Here is a 15334-nt window from a genome sequence, read left to right on the forward strand (position 1 = left end):
ATCTCGTGCTACCATCATTCTTCCTAACAAACAGAATGTTGGAAATTGTGCCCTAGGCCAATCATTGTACTATGCACATTGTTATTTAATGAATTTCTCTTTTGTTATTATATCAATTGCATGTTTAATATGATAACTATATCATTAGACAAACTATAATGATTGTCTTAAATGTCCCCGGTCGGTCATCTGTGAGGGATCATAGATGAAACAAGACTAGTATAACTTTGATTAATTATAGAGATACAAATCAAAGTTATAGGCACTTGAAAGAGTAAAAGGTGCTGGACCGACTCGCTATGAGAAAGTTGCATTGTACAAGTCATAAACTTATCTCATATATAACTATATCACTAAGCCCCTTGACTTGATATCATCATAGATTCCTACATGATGACTACTGAACTTCGACCTAGTCAAAAGTCACCTTTGATCGAGTGATCATAATGGCTATGATTGAGTTTAGTAATATTCATGCAGAGAAATATGAGTGGCCAATATAGAATTTATCTCTCACATTAAGTGAGAGATATTACTAGGCCCTTCGATGAGTAAGACTGAGAAAATGTATGGCCATACTACAATGAAAAGGGTTTTTTCATTGTTACTATCAGTCCACTCAGAGATTGAGAAAGTAATGGTCAAGTAAAGGAGAATGACAATTCTATGTCTCATACTTGATCAAAATATCATGTGACAAAAGAGATGTGATACGGTTACATAATAGGTTACATTAGATCATCGATTCCCATATGAATTAGATAGTTATAATGTCTTGCTAGAGGCCATTTATGACTTGTGGGCTAATAGCATAATTAGCTTACTATCAACTTCATATGGGCCTATAGGGTCATACACAAGAACAGTCCAACTCGAGTTATAATGTCCAAATTCAATGAATCTGGGATATGTCTAGATTTCATGAATGTAATATAGGGTAAATGAATTATATATATATATATATATATGAGTATTTATTTGACAAATATTTATATATATATGAAATGTAAAATTCAAAAATATAATTTTATATATATATATTTTTAAAGTATATATATTCATATGCATATATATAGCAGATATATATATAATATATGTATATGATATATAAAATTAAATATATATATATATATATTTGAAATATATATGTATATATATATTCGTATATATATAATATAATATGTATATGTGATATATATTATATTATACTATATTATATTATATTATATTAGTTTTAAATTTAATTTTATATGATAGATTAAATTTAATAACTAACATGGTATGAGAGAATATCATGTCATTTTGATAATTTGAATTTATAAGATAAATTTGAATTAGATATAATATCATGGATTAAATTTATGAAATAAATTTAATTATATTTTCGTGGGCTTTTAAGTGGAAGACAAAAACCTTGATCTATATACTATCATGTAGATAGGGACGTCCTTTATAAAGGATGAGAGAGTTAGAAAAGTTTTGATGGCAAAAATACTTTGAGAGCCATGAAACACCCTATAGAAAGAAAAAATAATGTTTAAAGAAGAACGGATGCTGGGAGCGCTAGCATGTTGTTCGAGTTAGAGAGCTATTCATGTGGATATTAGTAAAAGGAACAAATCTACATTTTCAGCTCCTGAGATCCAAACTCTTGGAGAGAACGTGCACCAAGTTCAAAGAATTAAAAGGTAGCTCTTCTATCCACCTTGACTTAAACAAGTTCATTCGGTCCATATCAGGATAGGGACTTTAAAATTTTAATTTTTCACTGTGCCTCCCTATCTAATACAGAACAGGCGAACCTCAAAGTGAAACACTAGGTCTAATCAACCCCTTCTCCAATAACTCCTCTAGCTGTCTCTTAAGCTCATTCAACTTTATTAGAGCCATCCGATATGGAGCCTTAGAGATTGGCTTAGTACCAAGTACTAAATTGATTAAGAACTCAATCTCTCTCTCTACTGACAATCCTGACACTTCATCTGCAAATACCTCAGGAAATTCATTGACAACTCTAATCTTATCTAATGCTCTATCATACACTTCGTGTATTGAACATGACACTATAAAGGCTTGACGTCCCTTTTTCACTGATTTCTCTACTTGTACCACTGATAGGAATTTAGGATTCTCCGAAGTAGTAATAGATACAAGCTGTGCAATCTCATTGTTTGTTGTGGCCGTCATGTACATTGGTAATGAAACCATCTTCCTATTATAGTCTAACATCACACTATTGGCAGACAACCAATCCATGTCAATTATCACATCAATTCCTGTCATGGGCAAACAAATCAAGTCAACACTTGTAACTATTTCACCCATTTTCAACTATACTTTCAAGCAAGCTTGATTGGTTCTCACTAAGCACCAGCTGGTGTAGACACATTCATCATGAAAGGCATTTCAATAACATGAAACCTCAGTCTTTTCGCATATTCATCAGAAACAAATGAGTAAGTTGCACCAAAATCAAACAAAGTAAAAATTTATTGATTGCTTAAAGAAATCATACCTTAGATAAGCTTTGGGGAAGCTTCAACATTTTCTCTCATCATAGCAAACATATAACCAGGAATGGTAAACCTCTGATCGATATGAGGAGCATTCTCTAGGCAATACCGAGTAATGTTCCCAACCTTGTGACACTTAAAACCTGTCCAATACTCCCTAGTATGGTATCTCCCACACTTGCTACATTGTGGGGCTCTAATCGATCTAGCTATTGTAGGAGCAGCATCCTATCTTGAAGCTTGACTCCACCCACCTATACTCCCGGGGTTGTTACTCCTTATCTGGGAACCTCTAAAATGTGAACCCTCTGGAAGCTTCTCTTCTTACTACTACTGTTGCCTAATCCTAATAGTACAAAGCCATATCTAGCTCTCTTCCCAATACCTCTAGTAGGACCTATATATATAGACAAATAGCCCCAACCATCTCTCCTCTATTGTCCTCAACCTCACAACCACGTCTGGCCACTACTCTCAACTTACAACACATGTCACCATATGAGACAATATCGAAAGGTGCCAACTGCTGTCTGTAATCAACCCGTATCTTCTCCAGTAACTGCTTGGCCTTCTAATACTCATCATCATGATTCCTCAAGTATGTTGAGTATTTGGACAACTCGTTGAACTTCACTATAAATTCTTTTTCGTTTATGTTTCCTTGCTACAACCGGTGGAACTCAGCCTCTTTCTCAGCTCTGAAAGAGGCAAGAAAATAGTAGGAGAAGAACCTCCTCTTGAACTCACTTCATGTCAACTGAGACTTATCTGTTGGTCTCATACTCTCCCACCACTACTTGGCAGCATCCTCAAGTAGGAATGTTGCAAGTAATACTTGCTACTTAGATGTACAAATCATAATAGAAAGGATTATCTCCAACTGATTTATCTACTTTTTAGCTGCTCTATTTTCCATGGGACCCTTAAATGATGGAGGATTGAACCTTATGAACTTCTTCAAGGCTAAATCAATAGAGCTCTCTTGTTCATTTCCTCTAGGCCTCACTAGTTTAGGCCTCCTTGGTCTACTCTTTTCGTAGTAATCTTCCTTTTATCGATCGAGTACTTCCCTCTCTAGTCTTACTCCACCATAACCGCTAACTCTTTCTACGGTCTTGCTTGACTCTTCTGGTCTCTTCTTCAACATTTCATCATACTCATCTATTCTCTGCTTAATTCTTTCCATCATGCTTCTCAACTTTAGCAATATATTCTCATTACTCGTTGTAGGTCTCGATTGCTCTCTAGCTTGACTCGAGCCCTGTGACATCTCAACATTCTCACTAGGGACAATATTCTCTTTTTATGCTAAGACATCCCATACTTGTCTTGATACATTTGCTAGAATGTTGTTGGTCATATTTCTTATTTGTACTATTCTCCCTTCTTAAGGATGGAAGTTATCCCACAAAAGGAAAATAATTAACACTAGCTCAATGGGGAAAACAACACATGTATAATATTAATTGCCAACTTTCTATATGCAAATGCACTATTCATAAGCAAACTCACATCTGATTGAAAACTCCATAGTCCAATTCTCATAACTAGAAAAACTGATACCAAACTATAAGAACTAAGAGACCAAATTGTAAGCTCTCCAATGCTAATCTACTATTTAACTCCAAATCATGGCAATCAAGTGATTAACCCTCAAAGGATTATCAAATTGTAAAATTTCATATAAAGGGAGTTTCTCCAATCTTTTTTTTAAAGGAATCCTAAATTCAACATTTTTAATCTCAAGCATTATTTAATAATCTCAAGTCAGAGTTTTGAAAGTAATGCGAAAGCTTGAAAATCAATTGGGACCTAAAATCATGAGTTTTAAAACTTAAACAGATTTTGTGTAGAAAATGACATGAGCGCTGCGGCTTACGGTATATGCACTGTAGCTCATTACACAAATTTGCAACATTAATTTTGTCATTTGATAGCACAGGGAGCGAAATTTTGATGCATCCCAAATCTCCATCCAACGTTCGATTGAGATGCTTTCAATGTCTATATGGAGCTTTCTCCTGGCTCTAGCTAATGACACTGGTTTCACACTCAAACTCATTTTCCATAAGAAGTTAGACATCAAAACACATTTTGACCACTTTTTTATAAAATTTCACAAATGGGTGTCCCCACTTAACTACTCATGCCAATAGCTTACACCAACCATTCGACCACACTCAATGGACTCTTGCGGACCCGTGCAATGCACTACACACGAACAAACACACTCATATCATAAAATCACCACTCAACCCCTATTTCCACAAAATATTTACGGGGAATGTTGCACAAAATCATCAATTTCATTCTAAATCTTTCAAAATATATATGTTTCTACCTTCACAAGTATGTTAGCCCTATCCACGAGTTTATAACCAAAACTCGCTAACCTAGGACACAAAATACACCAGTTATAAAAAAATCATGCAAATAGTGCATAAAATATGTTAAATGACCTTAGTTGGAAATTACATCAACAAATACACATGAATGTAACAAAAAGAGGCATAAAGAGGATTACTCTACAATCTTAGCCCTCTGTGTGTTTTCCCCAATTCAAATTCGACGAACTAGGTCATAAAAATATTGAGAATTGAGGAGTGAGTACAACCACTCAGTAACCAAGTTTCACTTAACCTATACAATTGCATATCAATTGTAAATATATGCAATTAAGCAAAAACACAGATATCACATATAACACTCGGCCACAGTTCACAAAACTAACAACCATGTGACTGGGCTTACCACATCACACTTTATCATGATATTTCACAAGCACAACATGGGGTTGCAAAGATAACAGCCATGCACCCTCAACGCATGTTGGACTACAAAACTAACAACCATATGGCCGAACTTATATGAATGATCATATGCCAACCTTATATCCTCTTGTTACCTCTAACACGAAATCGATGGCTATCATGTTGCTACGTCCTTTACGAACTAACCCAGCCTTCCACTTATGAGGAGCTACCGAGCTAGGGTAAACTCACTTACTCATATAATCCAGTTTCCCCCAATACTAACAACCATAGGGTGTATACCCCTAATCTAGCCTCCTCATGAACCAGTGGAGACTAGTTAGGTTCAAGTCCCTTGTAAAACAAGTGGGACAGTCTCGAATCAACCATAGGACAAGGGCTACCTCCCGATTCCAATGGTCGATGCCAAGGTTAGTTCCTGATTCCAACAGTTATTGCTAATACCATGTGGATTTAAATCAATCTACTCCTCTCCATAGGTGAACTCTCGCCAATGATCATATTGTGCTCATTTCTCACATAATATGCATTTCAACAATCAATTCACAGTACATAAACTCATATAAACTCAAATACTCCACAAACTCAACAAAATGAACCATACTACAATCATACCACAAGAATATCATCATTCTCTTAATCTTGAAAATTTATCAATACATAATTCTATACACTCTATTTTATCAACCCATAGTCACTACCTATTCATATCCAATGGGCTCATTAGGATTCATTAATGCACATTATCACTAATAACACGTCAAATCATCATTAATTTACATAAACCTCTCTCAACTATCATATTTTTTATCAATTTTTAGATAATAAATGTTCCAATAGACCAACCACTTTCAAAATCATCAGTGTGATGTTCTAGTTCCTTAAACAACTCCCATTATACTCATTCTAACCAATAGAATCAAACCTATAATCCTATGAACTAAAAATCCATCTTTTAACTTAAACCCTACCATAACTCATCATAAATGAGGGTGAGAAAGGAAGAAGAAGGCATGATAAACTTACCTTAGGTGTTTGGGAGCTTTAATCTAGCCTCAATATGATCCTACAACATGCCATAGTAGAGTAAAAGTAGAGCTATTTATTTTCTTCCTTTCCTCTCTTCTTTTTCCTCACACAAATACGAACAAGATATATCTAAGTTTTGGCCGTGCACCACGGCACACGCTGCCCTCCGTCGAACCACATAGCACAGAGAAGCTAATTACATTCAAATTGGTCTTTGTGCGCCACAGCAGATTATCCACACGCCACGGCATGTGGCACAAATGACAATTCTTTCTTCACTTTTTCTTTCTCTTTCCTTACCTGGGTGGCCCACCATTGATCCAGATCCACTTCTAAGGCTGAAATCACAATAATTCACTAAGTTAAGTTCCTTTGGCCACACACATCATTAACTCACTAATTACCCTCATTAGGTTAATAAACTAGGATTAAATTTTATAGATGTTATATAAAGTCATTAGCCTTATAGGCTATTTAGACAAACATAACAACTTCCTAACTTAATCATTTATGTAATTTCTCAATTTCAACCTAACTTTTAGGCCAATTTAAGCTTAAACTCTCAAAGCTCAACCATTTAACTCCATACTAGTCTCAAAACCTTAGTTTGTATTCGATAGCTCATTTTATCCCTTTCCTTTGGATTACAACACCTTAGAACTTCATGATTTGATTTATCAACTGATGAAATTCTATGAAAAAGGGGTGGAATTGAAGCTTGGGATTGTGCAATACTTACCCAGCAAGTTTTTAATCAAAACAGACTCTCAATCTCCAGACATCGCTTACCCTGGCAGAGTTGAATGTCTTCACACCTCCAAATACATTTCCATCCTTTTCATTTTTGATTTCATGAGCTAATCATGTTAGCTTTAATTAATCCCTAGATGATGTGCTGTGACGCACAAAGCTTCCACCACAAAGCGCGGCACAGTGAGTTCAATCTTACTTGTACTTGCGTGTTATGTCCCGGATTGTTTCTCTACCTTTCAATCCTATTAATATAACATCCAAACAATATAAAATATCAACTCAACACCTAAACTACAATCAATCCATTAATTATTAATTTACTCCTGATTAGCAACTAGTTCCTAGGATTGAAACTTAGGATGTTATAGAACTAATCACACATGAATGTTTGGCTTTTTCCATGAAAGGATAATGTTCTACTCTAATCTATTAATTCAAGTTAAAGAATATTCACTTCACACCTATTCAATCCTAAAAATTATCACATCTCAAGTATCAAAATATTCATTCAAGAGATTGGTAATTAAGTAACCTTAAGCAAAACAAAACAAACCACAACAATTTTTTAATTTTTTTGAAAAAGTTTTCAAAAGCCAAAACAAAACAAAACATTTATTTCTCTTCCCTGCACTTAAATCATGTATTGTCCTCAATGTATGTATAGACTAGTGATAAAATAAGGTGAGATCAATAATGAATGCATAACAAATGTGTGATGCATAATTTTTTTTTGTCAACACACAAACAAATAAAAGGAAACAAATAAACAACTTCAAAAAAGTCTACTATCTACTAGGTTCATCTCTCCAACACTAGAACTATACCAACCATTGAATATATCAATTAAAGCAAGGTAAAACCTTAAGGTTAGAGTAATACAACCTTATCATGGTGGCTTAAAATTATGTTGAGAAAGCTCCTCTTCCTCTTAAAGTGATGGGTCGGCCTCCTTGTAAAGCTTGCATAAATGGCCAATAATCTCCCAAATAGACTTGTGGCTTCATCCTTAAGTTAAAGGACTCCGTAAGAGAGAACATTAGTCACCACATGTGGCCCATGCCATTTAGATGTGAGCTTGGAATGCTTATGGATGTGTTTTGTCTTGTAAATAAGGACTAAGTCTCCAGCTTTGAAATTCTTCCTCAAGATTATTTTGTCATGAATAACCTTTATTTTCTCCTTGTAAATCCTAGATGACTCATAAGCATCCAACCTAAGCTCTTCTAGTTCTTGCATTTAAAGGAATCGTTCCTTAACCAAAAGATGCAAATGCAAGTTGAGCTTCTTGATGGCCTAATAGGCCTTATGCTCTATCTCTACTAGAAGGTGGCAAGCCTTTCCATATACCAATCAAAAAGGAAACATGCCAATGGGAGTCTTACAAGTAGTCTAGTAAGCCCATAATGCATCCTCCAAGTGTAAAAACCAATCCTTCCTATTTATGTTCACCACCTTAGTTAGGATCTTCTTCTTGACTTCTCTATTTAATACTTTAACTTAGCCATTAGTTTGGGAATGACATGGTGTAGAGATCTTGTGATGTACCCTATATTTAGCCAAGAAAGCCTTTATCATCTTGTTGCAAAAGTAGGATCCTTGGTCACTTACCAAGACCTTAGGAACTCCATACCTAGAAAAAATATTGGATTTGAAAAACTTCAAAACAATCTTAGTATCACAAGTTCTAGTAGGATTAGCTTTAATCCACTTTGAAACATAATCAATACCAAGCAAAATGTATTCAAAACCAAAGGATGGTGGAAAGGGACCCATGATGTCAATGCCCCAAACATAAAAAATATCACAAAATAAAATAGGTTGTTGACGCATTTCATGCCTCTTACCCCAACTACCAACCTTTTGACATTTCAAGCATGCTCTACAAAATTCATAAGTCTTTAAATAAGCTAAGCCAATACAATGCACAATCTAAAACCTTCCTAATTATCTTATTTGAGCTAAATGACCACTATATGCATGAGTGTGACAAAAATTAAGAATAAAAGGCACATCAACATTATCAACAAACCTCCTAATCACTTTATCACTATAAATCTTCCACATTAAAGGTGGTTCCTAAATGTAAAACCTAGACTCTCTTTTCAATTTCTCAACAACAAATTGTGAAGCATAAGGAAGCAAGGCACCACACTTAATATAGTTAGGAAAAGAGGCATACCATGGAGGCTTGGATGAAATAGCACACAATGCCTCATTAGGAAATGAATCATAAGTAATAGTAGGGTTAGAGTTTATCACAGTAGCTTTCAAATGAGGTTTCCTAGAAAAATGATCTGCCACTTGTTTGGTGGAACTACTCCTATCCCTTATCTCCACATCAAATTCTTACATAAAGAACACCTGTCAAATCAAGTAAGGCTTAGAATTTGTCTTCTTAAACAAGTACCTCACAGCAACATGGTTAGTGTACATAACAACTTTAGAGTTAACAAGATATGATCTAAAATTATCAAGTGCAAAAACAATAGCAAATAACTCTTTCTTAGTCATAATGTAATTAACCTGAGCTGAATCTAGGGTCTTAGATGCATAAGCAATCACATATGATAACTTACCTTGTCTTTGACCAAGCATAGCTCCCACAGCAAAATTGAAAGCATCACATGACAACTCAAAAGGAAAATACCAATTTGGGGCTTTAAGAATAGGAGGGGAAATGAGCATACTTTTCAAAATGTCAAAACTCTTTTTGCAAATATCATCAAAAATAAAATCAATATCTTTTTGTAAGAGATTAGACATAGGCAAAGCCATTTCACTAAACCCCTTGATAAATCTCCTATAAAAGCCTGCATATCCCAAAAATGATCTTAAATCTTTTAAACAAATAAGATATGGCAAAAAGCAATCACATCTACTTTGGCCTTATCCACCTCTATGCCCTTAGAAGAAATCAAGTGGCCTAAAATAATGCTTTTATCTACCATAAAATGGCATTTCTCAAAGTTAAACCCAAACTTCTTTTTAATGCACCTACTAAGCACTTTATCAAAAGAATACAAGCATAAATTAGAAGACTCACCATACATAGTAAAATCATCCATAAAAACTATAAAATCCTAAATTTCTTAATCCCGTGATTAGCTGTTGTTTAAGGGTGGAGTGATTATTAGTATGGGATTAGAGATTTAGATGATTACTTGATAGTTTGACTTGTTGGGATATTGTGTGAATAGATATGGGTGGAAAAAGTACATTTTAAGTCAAAGCAAGTGCACATGGTGAGAATTAATCTCACTGTGTCATGCGCTGCGGCTTATGCTCCATGCGTCGCGATGCATAGACTAGAAAATGACTTCTTAAGTCGTGAAATTTCAAAAGGAAGAAATTGAAAACACACAAAAGGGAGAAGAGAAGAAGGGCAGGTTAGCTAGGGCAAGTTATTTTAGGTTATTAGAAGGTGTTTTCGATTAGTTACTTAGTGGGTAAGCTACATATAACTCTTACCTTCCATTCTACCCAAATTTCTCTGAATTTGAGTTATAGAGAAATTGAATTGATAGAATTTTAGGGCTTTGATTATTGCCTAATAGTAATAAAAAGGTTCTCAGGAGTTAAATTAGAGCTTTGCGACTAGTTTAATTTGGGCCTAAGAGAGAGAGATTTTAGGGTGGAAATCTGGTTTGAGTGAAATAAGACTGATTGAGGTAATGTAAAGTAGTAATTGAGTAGTAGTAGATATAAGATGGATAAATGAAAAAGAATACACGGCTAAATATAGCCATAAGTAGTAAGTATGTGTTTTTGGTCAAATTAGACCAAATGACTAGATTGTGTCAAATGTGTTTAGATTGGCATATTGAGCATGTGAGTTGAGAAAGGAAGCATGTGATAAGCTATAGTGGTGGTTGAAATCCACAGGTAACCTTTCTAGTGACAAAAGGGTTAGGGTAACTAAATAACTTTCTTTATTTGAGTATTTATTGTAAACGTGTGTGAGTATGTTATGTAGTGTATAAAAGTATTTTGAGCTAACTATGTTTTATAACATTGTGTGAATGTTGCATGAAAATGGCTTTTGAGAAAAGAAATGAATAAGGAAAAATGTGATTTCATATGGTATGTATATATATCTTATGTGTGAGAAAGTATATAAAGTGGTAGTTTGAAACCCATCTGGTTCGGATAGCATGATCATAAGGTAGGGGTCGGAGTTCATCCGAGTGGAGAGGTGGTGATAAGTCCATATGGCATATTCTCCTTAATGCCCATGGGGTGTGGTGTTAGAGAACTATATCTCCTTAGTAACTTTTAAGGTATGGTGTTGGAGAAGTATGCAAAAACCTATAGAAATCCTTTCCCAGTAACCCATAAAATTTAGGCAATGCATTAATTAAAGAGGGTATAATTTCAAATTGAACATTAGTAGGAGGAACATACAAGCCATAAGGATTATCATGCTAATTAGGTTGAGTTAATTGCCTAATGCTCTTCTCCTCTTTAAGATTATGCAAGCCCTCAAATTCATTATTAACATGGCCATCATCATGCAAATTCTCATTCTCATTCCCATAACCCTCATTATGCACATGCTCATGCCTTAAGATATCTTCTATTGTTGAATTACAAACTAAATGAGAATCAAGAATAAGTTGTGATCTTCTTAATCTTGAAATAGTCCTTTCAATTTTTGGATCTAATTCAACAAAAGAAGTGTGTTTCCTTTGGATCATGCACTCATGAGCTCAAGAAAATTAAAAATAAAAAACAAGCTATGCTAAAATGCAAATCAAGAAGAGACAATTCAATACACACAAAAGCAAGAGAAACCTTTTTTTTCTTTTCTAATAAACTCAATAGTAATAAAATGAACAAACACAATAAAAAACAACACCAAAGAAGTAGGAAGAGATTAGAAATGCTCATTCAAAAAGCTTTGGCAATTTTAGAATTCACACAGTAGACTCTCTAGAGATAGTGAAATTGTGAATTTTCTAGCAACTAATCCACATGAGAAATTCCCCTAAAAAGTTTTTGAGAGACACAAGAGATATACAAGAAAATTATTTAAAAATTTCATAAGAAAAATATTTTCCAAGCCTTCCCAGAATTTTTCACAAGTTGGTTCATAGGTTTAGAGAAACAAGATTTCATCCAGAAGACTTATAGAGCTTTTAACAAACTTTAAAATAGGAAAATAGAAAAATTAAAGAAAATTATAAACACAAGAAACAATTCTAAGACAATAATATGAAAAATGAGACTAGAATAAAATAATTTAGATGCATAGAGAGGGAGATATGCTAACTTAAAGTTGCAATAGGGTTTTGGGAATTCTCTATAAAGGCTCCCTGGACCTTATTAGCTTGTAAAATTTTCAAAGGACACTTCCCACATCTGAAATTTACCAAACTAAATTCAAAATGAATCTAAGATAATAAGCTTTAAAATGAAACAAATTTCAAGTCTAAATTCCACCAGACTTGTTCCCAGTTGACTTTTCAATTTCAAATAGACACTAGAAATAGAGTATTTTCAGCTCTATACAAAACCAACAAAAATTGCACTAATTTTTTTCTTTTTTTCTAAAACAGAATAAAAATAGTCAAAACATACAAAAAAAATTAAAAAAACACAAAACACAAATATTTATGATTTTTCAAAAATTTTCTAGAAACATAAAGTAAACAAATTAAGCACTAAATAACTTTAGAATTAAACCTAAACACAATCCCCAGCAACGGTACCAAAATTTTGATAGGGAAATTAACACTTACCCTCAAAATTAAACTAAAGATAACCCTAATGCAATATAGAGCCAACCCTAGGTCATCTCCCAAGGAATGATTCTAGCTTAGCTAAAGGTTATTTAGTGAAATAAATCATCCAAAGTTGTGGAAATTTTATTACATAGTTACCTAACTGATTATCTAGTAAATTAAACTGGCAAACTAAACCTAATTGTAAATGGAATGGACTTCCCTTTTAAAGTAGGAACCCTAGGGTGTTGCTAATGGAAGAATCCTAGCCTCTAATTAATTATGGCAACTCACTCAACTTCTCTTCCTTGGCTAGAAATGTGTTTACTTGAGACAACTATCTAAAGTAACCTAGCTTCACTAATTCAATTCCCTAAGTTCTATTACAATCCTCTTAAGTAACCTCACTAGCTTAGCTCAAGAATCAACCAAGTGTTTAGCTCAAATTCATCCCTATTTGCCACTGCCCCAAGCTGTACTTAAGCTCAAAACTATAAAATTCAAGCAACTCATTAAGTATTCACCAGACAATTACATGCTAGGCTAATACAAGACATTCACCAATTGAAATCACATATTATAATTTAAAATCACTAAGTAGATGAAATTTCCAACAGTAAAAGGACATGAAATTTAAGTAAACAATTTTTTTCCAACACTAACAATTACAACCAACCATGAAATAAAAGTCAAATTGAACTACAATCAACCACAGCCATAGTATTCTAATGAAATTGAAACAAGATGAAGAAATAGTTGAGGTTAGCCAAGTGAATACTTCACAACTCCTCTTCTATCAACTCCTCCCTAAGATTCAATAGAGAATCTGGCTAGAAAAAATCAAGAAAATCTTGCTTCCTCTATGAACTCCATGTGGTCGTGTAGGTTTCTCCTTGAATCTTGATGAATTAAGCTCCAATTCTTCCTCTAGATGCTTGCGGTGAGTTCAACCATGATAAGGGAAGAGAATGATGGAAGATTTTAGTGGATTTGATGGAGAAATGGTGAAGAAGAGGCTGGATGTGCTGGAGGTATAGAGAGAAGGAGGAGAAAATGAATAACACCAAGAACAAGATAGAGAAAATATGTAAGATGAAATGAAATGATGAATTACCTAAACAAAGAGGCTGAATGGTGTGAAAATGTGGTTTCCATTTAGCTGAAGCTCAATTAAAAAATAGAAAAAGAAATTAAAATGGAAATGAGAATTGTCACACTTGCAAGGTAGCACTCTCTTATTGGTTAGTAGATGATTCCAATGTGAGCCTAATTTTTCATGTGTCATCCACATCATTGAGGCTGATTTAATCCCTCAAATAAATCAAAATTCGTGCCCCAAGTACTCAACCATTAACCTCAAAAAGTTTTGACCTCAATTGTCCAATTGATACATAAGTTACATGCCACCTATGTCACATAAATCACAGATTTCAATTAAATAGCATGTGACATAATAAAATCTAATTAATGTATAGAATTAAATTCATATTTAGAAGGGAGAATTTAATAAAATAAAGAAGTTTCAAGTTGCACAAAATTATATAATAATTTTCATGCAAAAGCAAACCAAAATCTAAGTCAAACTAAGGCATTTTAAAAAGTATTGACTTTTTATTTAATTACTCCCAAACTAAAATAAATTTCAAAAATCTAATTTCACCACTCATTAACTAGACATAAAATACAGTTTGTAAATTTTTCTTGTACTTTTCCTCAAAAGTTTATTTTTTAGACCAAAATGTCCCAGTGCACTAAACCTAAAAACTTAGGCAATATTCCAAATCTAATGCAATGTATGAACTATAAGGTGATAAATAATTAATAAAAGGGTCCTAATTGGAAAATAAAAGTGGGTAAAAAATATGTTCTATTACAAAGGCTTCTAGTAAACTCCTTTATAATGTATTATTATTATATCTTGCTAACTTTAATGATATATAGATCTAGGTTTATATTTCACATGAATTTGATATTTGGACCATTTGTGGTACTTGGCCTAAACTTTTTTAAAAGAGGCCTAGTATTATGCTTAAGAATTTAAGAACTTGAGCTAAGTTTTAGCTCATCTATTTGTGATTATTCAATTTAATTTCAAAGTATATTTGGGGAATATCTATATGAGTGTTTCAGGACTTATTGAATTTATAACATCCTAGAATTTAATCCAAGAAAACTAGTTACTAATTAGGGATAAATTAGCAATTAGTGGATTGAATATGGCTTGGGTGTTGGAATAATATGAGATATTGGTTGGTTGGTGTGGTTATAAGATCAGATGGTAGAATAGCAATTCGAGGCATGATATACAAGCAGCAGTGAGAGTTTTCTCACTATGCCACGCACCATGACGAAAGTTGCATGTGCCATGGCACATTACCTAGAAATTACTTAAAGCCGATGTGGTCAGCTTATGAAATCAGAATAGAAAGGGAGGGAAAACACAACTAGAGAGGAGGAGAAGTTCACACTACTAGGGTTTATATTATTTGGTGATTGGGAGTCTACTTTGGTTAGTGACTTATTGTGTAAGTATCATATAGCCCTGAGC

General features: G+C 33.8%; 1 protein-coding gene across 1 annotated transcript; it reads right to left on the reverse strand.

Moving 5' to 3' along the window:
* Positions 1–1803: 1803 nt before the first annotated feature.
* On the reverse strand, positions 1804–2325 carry LOC129297150 (uncharacterized). The gene has a single exon (XM_054935514.1). The coding sequence runs from the start codon at positions 2323–2325 to the stop codon at positions 1804–1806; it is 522 nt and encodes a 173-aa protein (XP_054791489.1).
* Positions 2326–15334: the final 13009 nt, after the last annotated feature.

This window comes from Prosopis cineraria, unplaced genomic scaffold, assembly GCF_029017545.1.
Source record: "Prosopis cineraria cultivar Desert tree isolate PC_DT_omini unplaced genomic scaffold, ASM2901754v1 PC451, whole genome shotgun sequence".
Taxonomy (NCBI): domain Eukaryota; kingdom Viridiplantae; phylum Streptophyta; class Magnoliopsida; order Fabales; family Fabaceae; genus Prosopis; species Prosopis cineraria.